At 39.5% G+C, this 13,352-nt stretch overlaps 1 protein-coding gene and 1 pseudogene across 1 annotated transcript; both read right to left on the bottom strand.

The window, feature by feature from the left end:
* Positions 1-2,915: 2,915 nt before the first annotated feature.
* LOC103718610 (putative metal-nicotianamine transporter YSL14) lies at positions 2,916-5,905 on the bottom strand. The gene is made up of 5 exons (XM_089927742.1): positions 5,742-5,905; positions 5,509-5,606; positions 5,235-5,369; positions 4,261-4,450; positions 2,916-4,163 (listed from the first exon to the last, which is right to left on the bottom strand). The coding sequence occupies exons 1-5, from the start codon at positions 5,877-5,879 to the stop codon at positions 3,048-3,050; spliced, it is 1,677 nt and encodes a 558-aa protein (XP_089783868.1). The 5' UTR covers positions 5,880-5,905; the 3' UTR covers positions 2,916-3,047.
* Positions 5,906-6,870: 965 nt separating this feature from the next.
* On the bottom strand, positions 6,871-7,239 carry LOC149751158 (putative metal-nicotianamine transporter YSL5 pseudogene; annotated as a pseudogene).
* Between the last annotated feature and the right edge of the window lie 6,113 nt (positions 7,240-13,352).

Here is a 13,352-nt window from a genome sequence, read left to right as displayed (position 1 = left end):
AAGCGGGCTTGAGAGGTACGGCTGATGATGTACCAACCTACGCGTCGCGAAAAGTGGATCCCGTTATTGTCGGGATTCTCGAAGGTCTTCGTAGATAAATCCGCCGCGATACGAGCCGTTGATCTGGCGATTGGTAGACGACAAGAGAGCGCGTGGGCGTTATCGGTGAAGTTTATCTCCAGCCATGGAGAGGGAGGGAAGCCAGCTCACAAAATAACGGCCGTTATAACGTCGAAGAATGAATAAATACTAAAAAAAATAGAATTCAAATTTTTATTAATAATCGAATTAGAGATTCTTGTTCGATTAAACATGAATTTTTATTGGGGCACCTCTTTTGTGGCCCAGCATTCGGATGGATTGATTTAGACTAGGGTCGGAGGTATACCCCATCTTCTGAATCATTTTTCTTTTTTTTGATTTGGCAAGCTGTACTTATGTGAGAACTCTATAAATGGTGCTTTTTAACCCAAAAAAAAAGAATTAATATAAGATTTTAGATCCACTGACCGTAAACATTAAGATGTACATCAAGATTGCATGTAGTGTTATTTTTCACTTTTAAATTAGAATCCTTTGTCATGCATATTATATTCAAATTCTCATTAAAATTAAAAAAGAAAGAAAAAGAGAAAAAGAAAAAGCTAGTTATCTAGGTTACGAAGGCCTATCGAATAGTTTAATTTTCTTCCTTTTTTTATTTGTAATCGATATATCAAATGAAATAGTTTAGCTCAATTGATAATTTAATCAACATAGAATTTTTTATATATTAATAGCTGCACGATTCTCAGGAAGTTAAAGAAATCTGAACTATACTTTAGATAATAATTGAAGGAGATATTAATATGACAAACATACTGAATATATGATTTCATGCAAAGTAAATCGAATTCAAAAAGCATGGAATATTTTTAAGGAATCATGAGAATATGTAAGATTGCATTGGTACCACTTAACCAATACATCCGAATTGAATGATAAAAAGGAGCTTAGAATATGGAGTTAAAAAAATAAAGTATACTCCTGATATTGGTATCTACATTGCCCTCATTTACAGAAAATCCTAAATTATAGTAATTTAATCCACTGTTATATCGATTGTTACATAATTTCGTGAAAATCAATTAGATGAGGATTGTATAAATATAGATGTTGTTATAGGCACACGAACTTTGTAACAACTACATTAATAGATGATAATTGCAAATAAAGATATTAAGCTAAATAAACTTTGTAACAATTATAATATTTAATAAAAAAGAATAGGGACCGATCTTAGAGCAATGGTGAGAGAAAGTTGCAAGGGACAAAGTTCATAGATGGAATTTTTTTTAATTAGATAGACCTTAAAAAATAAAAAGCAAGGGTAAAGGGTAAAGACACTTTTTAATATTTCTGATCAGAAGTTCACAACACGTCTCTATGGGGCTTCTCTGTTCTTGTTTCCTAATTAAACCAAACTTCTCTTTTAGTCTTTCTTTTATTAATTTCAGATTCATAGAATATGTTGGACTTCTCTAATTTCTATGCCTATTAATACGTTATTTCTCAAAGCGGCTTAGAGCGAGGAGTCATTCGACTTCCCTCCTCCTTTTTCTTTCCTCAATAAAAGCCCGAATACCAACATGTGAGAGTAGATTGAAATTCTCTACTCCAAGTCTCCATCAGAAGTTTATACCTTTAATAACATAGTTAATATTTTCATAACTAATTTCCATAATTAGAGTCATAATTAAGGTTAGAAACCAGCTAGGACTCTAATAACTAAAACTAAAAACTAGCTAGACGAATTAATATAATGATTATTTTTTTCATAACTAATTCCGTAATCAGTCATAATTAAAGTTAAAAACCAATTAAGGCTGTAACTAAAAATAAAGACCAGCTAGGCGAATTCCATACCTTTAATAGCATAGTCAATTATTTTATTTCCATAATAAGAGTCATTATTGAAGTTAAAAACCAGCTATGACTCGACTAAAAATAAAGACTAGCTCGGTGAATGATGTGTCTCTGGAATTAGGTGGCCTGGGGATTCTTCTCAGATTTACTTGAATTTTTTTTTCCCTAAATTTTGGAGAGGTTAGGACGTTCTCTCCCCTAACTGTTTAATATATAGATATAGAGATAGAGATACAATGGGGATGATAACAAATTATCTGCATTGTTCATCTAATTAAAATATTTTTTATATATAAATATTATATGTTTTGAAAACGTAAAAATTTATTGCAAGACAAATGATGTAATCAAATAATGTTGATGTTATTCTTTTATACTCATTTGTATGTTTGAATGTTCTTGTGCTGCCGAACGAAAGGAGTTAAACAGATAAATAAGTACCACAAGCATCAAAGATATTACTAGCACAACTTGCTGAACAAAAAACTATAGTATGTTTCTAGTCGCTCGCACCTTGGCTTACTAATTATTTGTAGGCTATCTATAAGGAAAAACGAGTGTTATCAGTGTTGTTCTTACCAATAGTCATTTGGGCACGTACGTGATCACAATACTATCTAATGCATTTCCCACTTGGACGTATTGTATTATATGTTGTCAAATCTATTGAATCATGTCGGATGAGAATTGAGTCATGGATCTAAAAACAGAATATCAGATTTAGGTAAAAGAAGATGAGAAGAATAGGTAATGGAAGTGTGACGTTGGCCCCCTAAACAAAGACAAAAAGGAAAATGATTATAAGTTGATCCTCACTTGATTTTTTTTTAAAAAAATTATTTGTCCCTTCACTCTCTCCCTTGTCCTTTCTTATTTTGTATTTCCCTTTTCCTGTCCCTTTCCTTCCTCCTCTCGAGCTTCCCATAGTTTTAAAAAACAAATCATGTCATCTAATTTATACAGATATAACTGAAGTAGATGACTGTTCTCCCTATCGCTTTTTTTCCATAATTCAGGAGATTATATTCCCCAATCCCCAAGCTGGACATGGGGCACCAACATTTATAAACAAAAATCAATTAAGAAAACAATGCCACCTAAACGCCTTGTTACACCTTAAACCATTGAATCAACTCGAGAGCCTATGACCCACCACTCAGGAAGGCATCCACCATCGCCTTATCAGCTCGGGACAAGAACCCCATGCATATGGGCGGGTTGACCTTCGCCAGGGCCAGCAAAGACGCCGGAAGCGACCATATCCCATCCCCACATATCAATCCCGATGCCAGTGCCGGTGCGAAGATATCAGCATGTCTCTTGTTCATCCTCTCCCATACGAACAGTATCAAACTCCCTACGCACATATCGATCGTAAAGTATGATCCCAAGTAGAATGGTATCGCCATCCCCATGGCACTTGGCACGTACCTACTTATCCGCCATTTCTTATGCCCGGCCACCTCCTTCAGTGCATTAATCGCAATAGCCAAAGAGAAGAAGATGACGCACAAGTTCATGCAGTTCTTGGGGAGGGAAGAGAAGCCCTCGACTCCGAGCAGAGCTATCCCCCGGTAGACCTTGGCATATGGCGCTGGGTACTCCGATCCCTCGCTCCCGACCGGAAAGGCCGTGTAGAAGATCCAGAAGACTATCGGAGAGATGACGCACCCCATGGCGGTGCCCACAACCTGGCTGACGAACATGGACCGCGGCGACGCCAGTGTGAGGTAGCCGGTCTTGAAGTCCTGCATGAGGTCCGACGCCGTCGACACGATGCCCATCATCACACCGCAGGCCGCCAGGCCGGCCATGATGCCACCATGGCTTAGACCGACCCATGCACCAAAGATGAAAATGGCGAGCTTGGCATAGCTGGATGCCAGGGACCAGTCGGTGAGGCCGGTGCCGTAGGAGTTGCAGAAGGCGAGGACGGGAGCGATGAGGTACGCGACGACGACGTGGTAGAATTTGAGCTGGGGGAAGATTATGGGGACGACGATGACGGCGATGGCCGCGAGGATGATGTAGCCTGCGACCACGAATCCGATGGGGATCTGGTCCTTGAGGAAGAACATGGCGCGGCGGCGATCATCGAAGCTGCGGGGTTTGTCGGGGGTTGTGTTATCGTCGGTGCAGGGTGTGATAACCTCCTTTCGTTGTCGGCACTTGTTGTAGATGTCATAGGAGCTTCTGAAGAAGACGAGGAGATAGTGGAAGAGGCCGTCGCCAAGGATCATGGCAATGGAGATGAACACCTGTTATAAAATGCATCGAATGGAAGTGAGGGCGATCAGATAGAACTGGAGGACAATGGGAATATGGAGGAGAAGAGTGGTGCATGTGGTTGGTTACCTTGTATCCAGTGAGGCCATGCATGCTGCTGGAGGGGACTGATGCGTCATACCAGACTCCCTTCTTGCTATCGATGTAAGGCCACAGGATGCCCCAAGAGATGATGGACCCAAGAAGCAATGAGATATTTATCATGTAAGGGCAAATCATTCCCACTCCAACGTAGGTTGCCGAGAAGTCAAAGTAAAATCTGAGAAATTTGGAGTACAGATCACGATCATGTTTTATATTCATAGAAGATATTATACACTAATTCTTCTGGCCTTCTTTTCTTTCTTTTTAAAGTCTGATTGAACCCACTTCCGGAAAAGTATACTTTGCATGATATTTAGTGAACAAATGCTATTAAGAAATTTTTGGTCTATATATAATATAATTATATGTGCTCGTTTACACGCATTTTATAATCTCCCTAGATTATACATGATATGTTATCCAAAAAATTCCACATAAAAATCTCAGAACATCATAATATGAGAAAGCACTAGTCTTCAATCTCTCTGAAAACACATGTACGCATGTAACCTTGCACATATGCATGCATAGATGCCTGCATTGTATTATACATAATTGTGGACGACTGCATGTGCAAACAAATTTCTATACATGGAGACATACAAATGTTCGCATGTACAAAATATTTGCCTTTGCATGTTGTATGCATATTCATGTATAAGCCATATTGTATGCACCAAACTTATTGCATAGCTATGTTTATAAGTTGACTGATACGTACAACATATATTTTGTACTATATTTTCAACATACAGACGTATGAATTAGTATGGCACGAAAAGTCATCAACTATTTCTATACGTTATCAAATTTAAACATACTCCAGAAAAATACAATTTCGATGAAGTCAAAAAGATTCCTCAAAAAAAATGAAGCAGAAAGTATAATGAGTACAGGCAGAGCAAAAGCAATTGTTCTTCAGCAAGAAGATACGCGTTTAATGTCACAATTATTTATACCTGCTGTCATAAGCTTTAAGCCCGAAGGTTGGGAAAGCAGCGAACCCACAACCATCACCTGCTGTGTAAAACCACTGGAAGAAAGCCCACAAGAAGCTAGCAACAAAGGTTTTGAACAGAAACGTGACTTGTTTCCTGAAAGAAGATGGTTTAGATTCCAATTAGTAAGCTACGAAGAATTCATAATAAGATTTACAAGCTGGAAGGCTTTTTTAGAAATAAACTTAGAAGGTTTTAAAAAAAAAAATCTAGAGGTTAATGCCATCTATATTACTTTGCTTGCAGAGCTCCTTGAGGGGTGTGGAAGCTGTTGATAAGGTAGGCCGTGGCTGTGCCGCTTGGGTATGTTAGCTTGTATCCAAGGATCATGATCTGAGAAATTACATTTAAATGACTTAGAAAGTTCAAATAATATTAGCAAGAAAATATCATTAGTTATAGAATTCTTTCTCAAATAAACATATGTTAATTATACAATAGGTTTGACAATTATCTATGTATATATACCTTCCTTAGAGGCACAATAGTGAACAAGCCGACGAAGCTAACTGTGAAGAGGAAGCCGATCATCCAACCTAGAGAAGGTTCCTTCGTGTATCTGGCAGTGTAGCCCTCATTGAGGTCATTTGCCACCTTCTTGCTCATCCCAAGTATGTAACTCCCAAAACCACCTGATGAAATTAAAATTTTATGACGAAGCCTCACAATAAACTACTATGAAATGTCAAACACCTACTCCTCGCTTAGGAAAAACGTCCAGTGGAAGCCCCGAGTGGTTCTCCATTCGATAGAAAAGCCAAAGCATTAAGTAATAAACTGCATTCTTCGTGTAATGATGAAAGATTAGTCCCAAAGCATCAAGGCCTTAGTCTAAAAGCAATGCAGGGTAGCTGGACTATGGCTATACTGTGTATACTGTTTGCATTATAATTAAAAATTCAAGTCTTTCTTCTTATGTTTTTGATGGAATAAGTAACTAAAAAAACATTCTGTTCAGTGTATCGTTTAAATGTTAAGTCCTAACTGTTCTGTATTTTAGGCAAAAAAACACTTATAAGAATCCAGACTACCCATTCTTGAAAGTGTTAGGCAAAAATTAGATATATGCATGCGCGCATGTGTACACATAAACGCATTTAATTAGGTTTTAACATTTTTGGCTTATACATGATTTATCCTACTACTAGGAAATACTTCTTCACAAATTTTGGAGTTGGATTTCAATGACACACTAAATATTAGATTTTTTAAATCAGTTAAGTGTCCACATAAGTCATCATCTTCATTGGATGAGGTATTGGCATGTACTGGTATTGGTATCAAGTCACAGATATACTCAAAATCTCGCCCTTTTTATATTAAATGATTTGTTGTCAATCAATAAAATGTCGATTTCAGCCAAAGTTTTTCGGCCAATCTTGCGAGATCTTAAATTACTTTTTAATTAATAAATATCCAAATGAGTACCTTAAAAATGATCAAAAATCTCAGATTCACCATTCTGGCCGATATATCAACTAAGATACTTCGTTCCGGTGCCAAGAAGATTGAAAGTTAGCAGCGGGATACTATTCATGCTCTTTTATACCATGACATTTATGAATCAACTGAGTCTTCCCCTTGCACAAAATATATCTTAAAGATAATGAGCATTACCGCTGAAGGCGATGCCGGAGAGAGCGACGACGCTGGTCTGGATGACAGTGTTCTCCTGGCGGGTGAAGGGTTGCTTAAGGAGACCGGCCTTCTCGAGAATCTTAGTCCACGTCTTCACAAAGAAGAACCCCAATAACCCGGCGGAGACGTTAAGGGAGGGAATAATGCCGGTTGTGAGACTAAGCTTGATGACGATAAAACTAAAGAAGAACCCTAGCATCAGGCTAACTGCGAAAGCCCTGAAGGTGAGCTGATCCCTCCATGAGGGCATGTCCTTGCTCTCGAAATGCTGCTCCAACGACATCTCCCCGGCGCCCTGCCGACTCTCTCCCTCACCGGCGTTCGCCATTTCCCCGGAGAGCGAACGCCGAGGGACGGCGTGGAGCCAAAGGGGAGCAAGGGCTAGGGATGATGATACGAGAGGTTTGGTGAATATATTGGCGATAAGAATCCATGGGCATTACGGTGATACAGCTGGATTCCATGTACGAGAGAAATGCTTGCCGTGGAAAGAGGGGGTGGTGAGTAAGACTCTTGAGAAACTCCTGCCTCTTTTAGCGGCCCTTGGGAGGATTCCACGAGTTGCGATCTTCTGAGTTGCGTGTTTTACACCGCAGGGGGCGGTGCATGTCTCCACCGTGTTTGGTTTGCTCCGAGATTGTCGACGTACCCTCAATCCAACCATGCTCCAGCCTGCCGCACAAATTGCCGGTTATCATTTATATTTATAATGGTGGTTCACTTTGACAGGCTAATCTGATTGGATTTGAGTAGGATTCAGGAAACTAAAACAATAGATTACCACAGAAGCACGTCTGCTGTTTTGAATATAGAGAGATCCCCGCTGTCACGGTGCCCACGTTCGCCCGAGGATCTGAACTCTTTATCCAGAGAAATTATTAGTTAAACTGGGTCTACCAGCTCAGCGGTAGACCGGTCTCATCAGGAAAAACCATGCAATCTAAATGTCGCAGATCCACGTAAGCTGAGAGAGAGAAATGGAGTTCGAATTCTCTCCGCCCTCTCTCATTCTCCTCTGCCGTCGTCTCTAGAGAAACCCTAGGGTTTCGCATGCGCCGCCAGCCTCCGGCTCTCATGCACCGGAATTGTTCTCCCGAGTCCAAAGGAGAGGCAGACGGAGTTTGAGCTTCATGGACCACCGGCTATCGAAGATCTTCTCCAGTGACATCAAGATCCGTCGTGTGGCGACGGTGCTCGATCGACTCGGAGAGATCGGATTGCAAGAGCTTAATTTGCTCCCCAAGCTTGTCGTGGTCAATCGAGTCCATCCCTAGGGCGCGGGTGAGATCCGTAATGATGGCGCTCTGCACTGCCTTGTTGCTCTGTCGCAACTCGGCCTCCTTCTGGAGCATCGTGTACACCATCTCCTCGTTCTCCGTCACCTTCTTGCTGCCCAAATTGAACCAATGAAACAAAGATAAGATTTTTCAGTAAAAATTCGAGGGAAAGGAGATCGAGTTGAATCGAGGAGGGGAGGATTACTCGGAGGTCAGCTTGCTGCATGTCCCGGGAAAGATCGATGGTCTTCTTGCAGAGATCCCAGAGATCAGGGATTGACGTAGATCCGGCTCCAAGAGTGGTCGGTGGAGAGGGCGGCGGCGGCTGCTTCGAGATCGCTAGCGACGCCGCGGAGGGCGGTGTGGATGGCAGGGGAGGAGGAGAGGAGGTCCGGCGGGGAGCGGGGGAGGTGGTAGGCTATGGGGATATAATTTCTCCGCTTCAAGTGCATTGGCTGGGGTTGGCTTCAATTCGACCTCCAGATGATGGCTAGCATCCCATTGTATGGGGTAGTTCTATATACACCCCCCCTATTGCTCAGGACACCCCCCAAAAACCAAAAAAAAAAATACCCAAACTAACCTTTAGTGTAATTACCATATTGCCCTTGAAATTTTCTCATACACCCCCCCCCCCCCCCCCTCCTCTTCCTCCGTTTCGTTTTGAAAAGAAAAAAAAAACACCCCTCAAACCCCCCTTAAACCCCTCCTCCCCCGTTCCCCCTTCTCCCTCTCGTCGCCGGCATTCTCCCGATCTCCGACCACCTCGCCGGCTTCTCCCAGAACCACCTCGCCGGCTTCTCCCGAAATTTTTTTTTTTCACGGTTCGTGCTCCGTTCGGCACTGGATCGCCGAACAAAAGGCTTCTGTTCGGCTGAACAGTGCCGAACAGAAGCCTTCTGTTCGGCAACCCTCAACCGAACAGATCTGTTCGGCTGCACAGTGCCGAACAGAAGGCTTCTATCCGGCACTGTTCAGCCGAACAGAAGCCTTTTGTTCGGCGATCCAGTGCCGAACGGAGCACGAACCGTGAAAAAAAAAATTTCGGGAGAAGCCGGCGAGGTGGTTCCGGGAGAAGCCGGCGAGGTGGTCGGAGATCGGGAGAATGCCGGCGACGAGAGGGAGAAGGGGGAACGGGGGGGTTTTGGGCGTTGGCGAGGTGTTTTGGAGGGGAAGAGCGGGGCGGGGGGGGGGGGGGGTTGGGGGGTGTAGAGAGCAATTTAGGTGAGGGGGTGGGGAGGGTGGGGGGTAATTTAGGAATTTTTAATTTTTTAGGGGTGTCCTTAGCAAATGGGGGGGTGTAGAGAGTATTTAATTTTTTTTTAATTTTTGGGGGGTGTCCTGAGCAATAGGGGGGGTGTATATAGAACTACCCCATTGTATGACCCATCAATATGGTGGTGGAGCTCGACCCGACCTCCCCTACCTCCGCTGCAAACTAGGCTCATGCATGGGTCACCAGATCGGGCATAGGTGGGGTTTGGGCCATAAATATATTATATAAATTTTGAACATGGGCTAGGCCCGCTTGATGCAAACCAAAGTTCGGCTTGTTTAATAGACGGGCTCAAATTTTAGGCTAGACTGGCCCATCTGGCTCAAAATCTAAGAGCAACTCTGTCCAATGGGCTAGGCGGGCCATTCCGAATTTGAATAGGTCTAATTCTGTCCTTGAGGAAACTCTTGGTGTGTTGGCAATCATCAAAGAAGAGGACATCAATAGACCTATTGAGTTGAGGAAAGGGCATGATGCCTTGCTTTTCTCATTGGCACTTGTCGTAGATGCTGCGATAACAGAGGACAATAGAGCATGATATGTATGTATGTATGTATGTATGTATGTATGTATGTATGTAGATACACACACCTAATAACTATTGAGGCCATTCAAGCTGCTAGGGGTGATTGTTGCTGCATGACAGTCTCCCTTTTTGCTTTCAATGAAGGGCCGCGACATACACCAGGAAATGAGGGCCCCGACAAGCAATGAGGAATTTATACCGTTGAGGGCTAAGCATCCCGAGAAATTGAAGTAAAATCTAAGACATTTGAATGTGGAGCATTATTATTAGTAAGTTGGTGCATTGCAACCAATTACTCATATTTTCTATGCTAGACTTGTCAGTCAATTTTATAATAAATATCTCATTTAATATGTTTCTTTAAAATTTTTTACAGTAATATCCACATTCATGATACGACCAAATTATACATAATTTTTCACATTATGAGGAAAAAATAGGAACCGCATGCTTTTCCTATTTCAAAAGATTATGGACATATTTTTTACCAATAGAAATATCAAATTCGAAAATAAAAGCACAATCTCCGCTAAGAATGTAAATGTGCATGGCAATTATTTTGACTTGGCTTTGATCATATACTTAGTGCATGATCAGAGTATATCAAGGATCTCGGATATGGTCCAAAGCCAAGTACTTTGAGGTCCACTCAAAAATCACTATTGGAGACTCAATTGTTACAATTAATAACGGCTCAAAATATAAAGAAACAATCTAAGCAACCAAAGATAGATAATTTGAGGTCACAACTGAACTTAATATTAGTTAATCCAACTGAGATATTGTAGGATTTGCTCAATAACCAATCTATCTCATGGTTAGTCACAGACAACATATATATATATATATATATATATATATATATATATATATATATATATATATATATATATATATATATATATATATATATATATATATATATATATATATATATATATATATATATATATATATTACTTTTATGATAAAATATTTTTTTGTTGAATGTTCTGAAAATATTATTTATTTTTTGTTTATTTGTTTATTAAATGAGAGATATAGTCTATGACTTTACCCTATTGACTAATTACACATTATGTTTATTTTTGTACAGATTAATTTGGATCACAATTTTTTATATCAAGAGAATACGAAACATTTTGTTGGATTCTAGACCAATTATACTTATGGTAATTATTGGAATATTTTTATTTAGCGGGCTTCAATTTTATTATGGGGATATTACATTAGTAAATGTTGATAAAATGTGTGGATGATTGATGTCTTTGAATTATTTTTGAATTGATTTGTTATTTCATATATTCCATGATTTTAGGTTCAAATATATTGTTGGTAGATGATATTTATAAAATATGGACCTTATATTTAACAATTATATCTCATAAATATAATTTACATTGAAAACTAAAATTATTTTCTAACAACAAATTATTTTTAGCAATATAATAACTTTTATCTGTAAAAGTTGTTGAAGATAAGCTGACGAATACCAATCTCATAGTGAAAAAGGTTTTCATTATTGAAGAATACCTATTAGTGATGAATAACCTCTCATTACTAATTTAAAAAATTTTGCAACGAAAACTATTTTACAATAAATAATAAGCTATTCATGGGGAAGATATATTCATCGCCAATAATTTACAATTTGCAACAAAATATTCCATCCCTAATATCTGAGTTTGGGTGATAGCATATTCGTCATTAGAAGCCATCTTTTTTAATGAAAAATTTTGTTACCAAAACAATTAGCAATAAAAGTGCTTCATCATCGAAAACAACAAATTATAGAAGTATAATCAACAATATTGATTTGGTCACAAATGCTGAGTATGTTGTGATGGCTATGAATCTGGAAACAAAATAGTTTCCATCACTAGACACATTAGGTGATAAAATTTATATTTTACCAAGGAATTTATATTTTACCAACAAATTTATATTATCGCAGGCTTGTAACTAATTCCATTTAGTTCAACCTTGAAGAGCTACTTCGGGTTTGTTGCCAGCTACTACTAGTTGGGGGGACAATCAGGTTCGGTCGGATCAAAAATTTATCCACCCAAATCCAGCTTGTTTATTAAATAGATCAAAAATTTAGGCTTGAATATGACATGTTTCTTAAACAAGTAAAATAGGCTGATTCAAGTTAAATGGATTTTGAATGGATTAAAGGGATTTAAATAGGTTAAAAAATTAAGCGCATCGAGTTAAACAAGACAGAAACAGGTTAAGTAGATTTTAAACACATAAAACATATCCTAAATAGGTTCAATAGGTCAGGTTATGATCCGACCCAATTACAAAATGGGTTAAAACGGGTTAAAAGTCGAAACCTAAACCCAACGCATGTAATAAACAGGTCTATATAGGTTGACCCATTTATGGCCCAAACCTATTTATGGCAAACTCGAACATGCTTAAAGCGGATCGTTTATGAATCAGGTTGATGGGTCGGATCATAAATTATCATCCTTAACTACTAAAAAAATCTTTGCATACCACACCGCCAATTTTGGCTTTAAAAAAATAACTGCATTAGCTAAGGAACTTTGGACTCGTTGGCTTTTATTTGATTTCAGCTTGAGAGTTCCATGGTCCAGCTCAAATATTCTTGCAGCGAATGGTCACATGCACCTTGGATCATTGTTTCGGAACTCCTAACTCTACCATCCGCATAACTGCACTAAAACAAAGGATTTTCGAGCAGCCAAGGCGTCTATATTCCAAAACCCATCATTAGGTATACGCAATGTCCATAGATATAGTCAATTTTGTTTTGTTACATAAGATTTACTTAGTCAAATGACTCCTGCAGATTAATTGCTGTCTGCAAGCCGGAGCAGCAAAAAAATAATGAAAGAAAAGTTCCAGACTAAGATTTAAGCCAATTTGTAGATATGGCAAACCAATCTCTCTCAACGGTTGTTGGATGCCGTTTTCAAGTACTTGCGCTGCCTAACAATGGTTTGCAAATGAATCGTACCCACTCCTTCAAATTCTCATGGCACGAATAAGTCGTCATATGAAGGGAGTCAATTCATCTCATTGTTATTTCTTTTTCATAAACTAGCATTATATATTGCGAAGTGGTGACAAACTAATGATAAATTAGGGTTCTCCAGGAGGAGGAGATAAACTACTCCATGGTCTGCACCAACCCCATATCTGCATGGTGGACTGGATCCCAAGCTCGCCTACCTACTCGTGTTATTTGTGGAGCCGGACGAAGTCACAAATTCCTTGTTTATATGAGATAAGCATTGTTTTTTGTACTTGGTCTAACGTCATGTCGCTCCACAAGGCACAGACAAGAAGCCACCTAACTCCGATGGATGATCATTTGACAGAGCCCATGC

This window comes from Phoenix dactylifera, chromosome 16 (genome assembly GCF_051530095.1).
Source record: "Phoenix dactylifera cultivar Ajwa chromosome 16, Ajwa_hap1_PhDact_Kaust_v1.1, whole genome shotgun sequence".
Taxonomy (NCBI): Eukaryota; Viridiplantae; Streptophyta; class Magnoliopsida; order Arecales; family Arecaceae; genus Phoenix; species Phoenix dactylifera.
The sequence above is the reverse complement of the archived record's forward strand: the minus strand, read 5'-3'. Positions and strand labels throughout refer to the sequence as shown.

Excerpts from the sequence above, each read along its gene's own strand:
- LOC103718610 (XM_089927742.1), bottom strand. The coding sequence starts at position 5,879 with ATGAGCAAGAAGGTGGCAAATGACCTCAATGAGGGCTACACTGCCAGA. Across the intron at positions 5,607-5,741 it reads CTATTGTGCCTCTAAGGAAG|ATCATGATCCTTGGATACAA; the intron begins GTATATATACAT and ends GTAATTTCTCAG. Across the intron at positions 4,164-4,260 it reads ATGGCCTCACTGGATACAAG|GTGTTCATCTCCATTGCCAT; the intron begins GTAACCAACCAC and ends ATTTTATAACAG.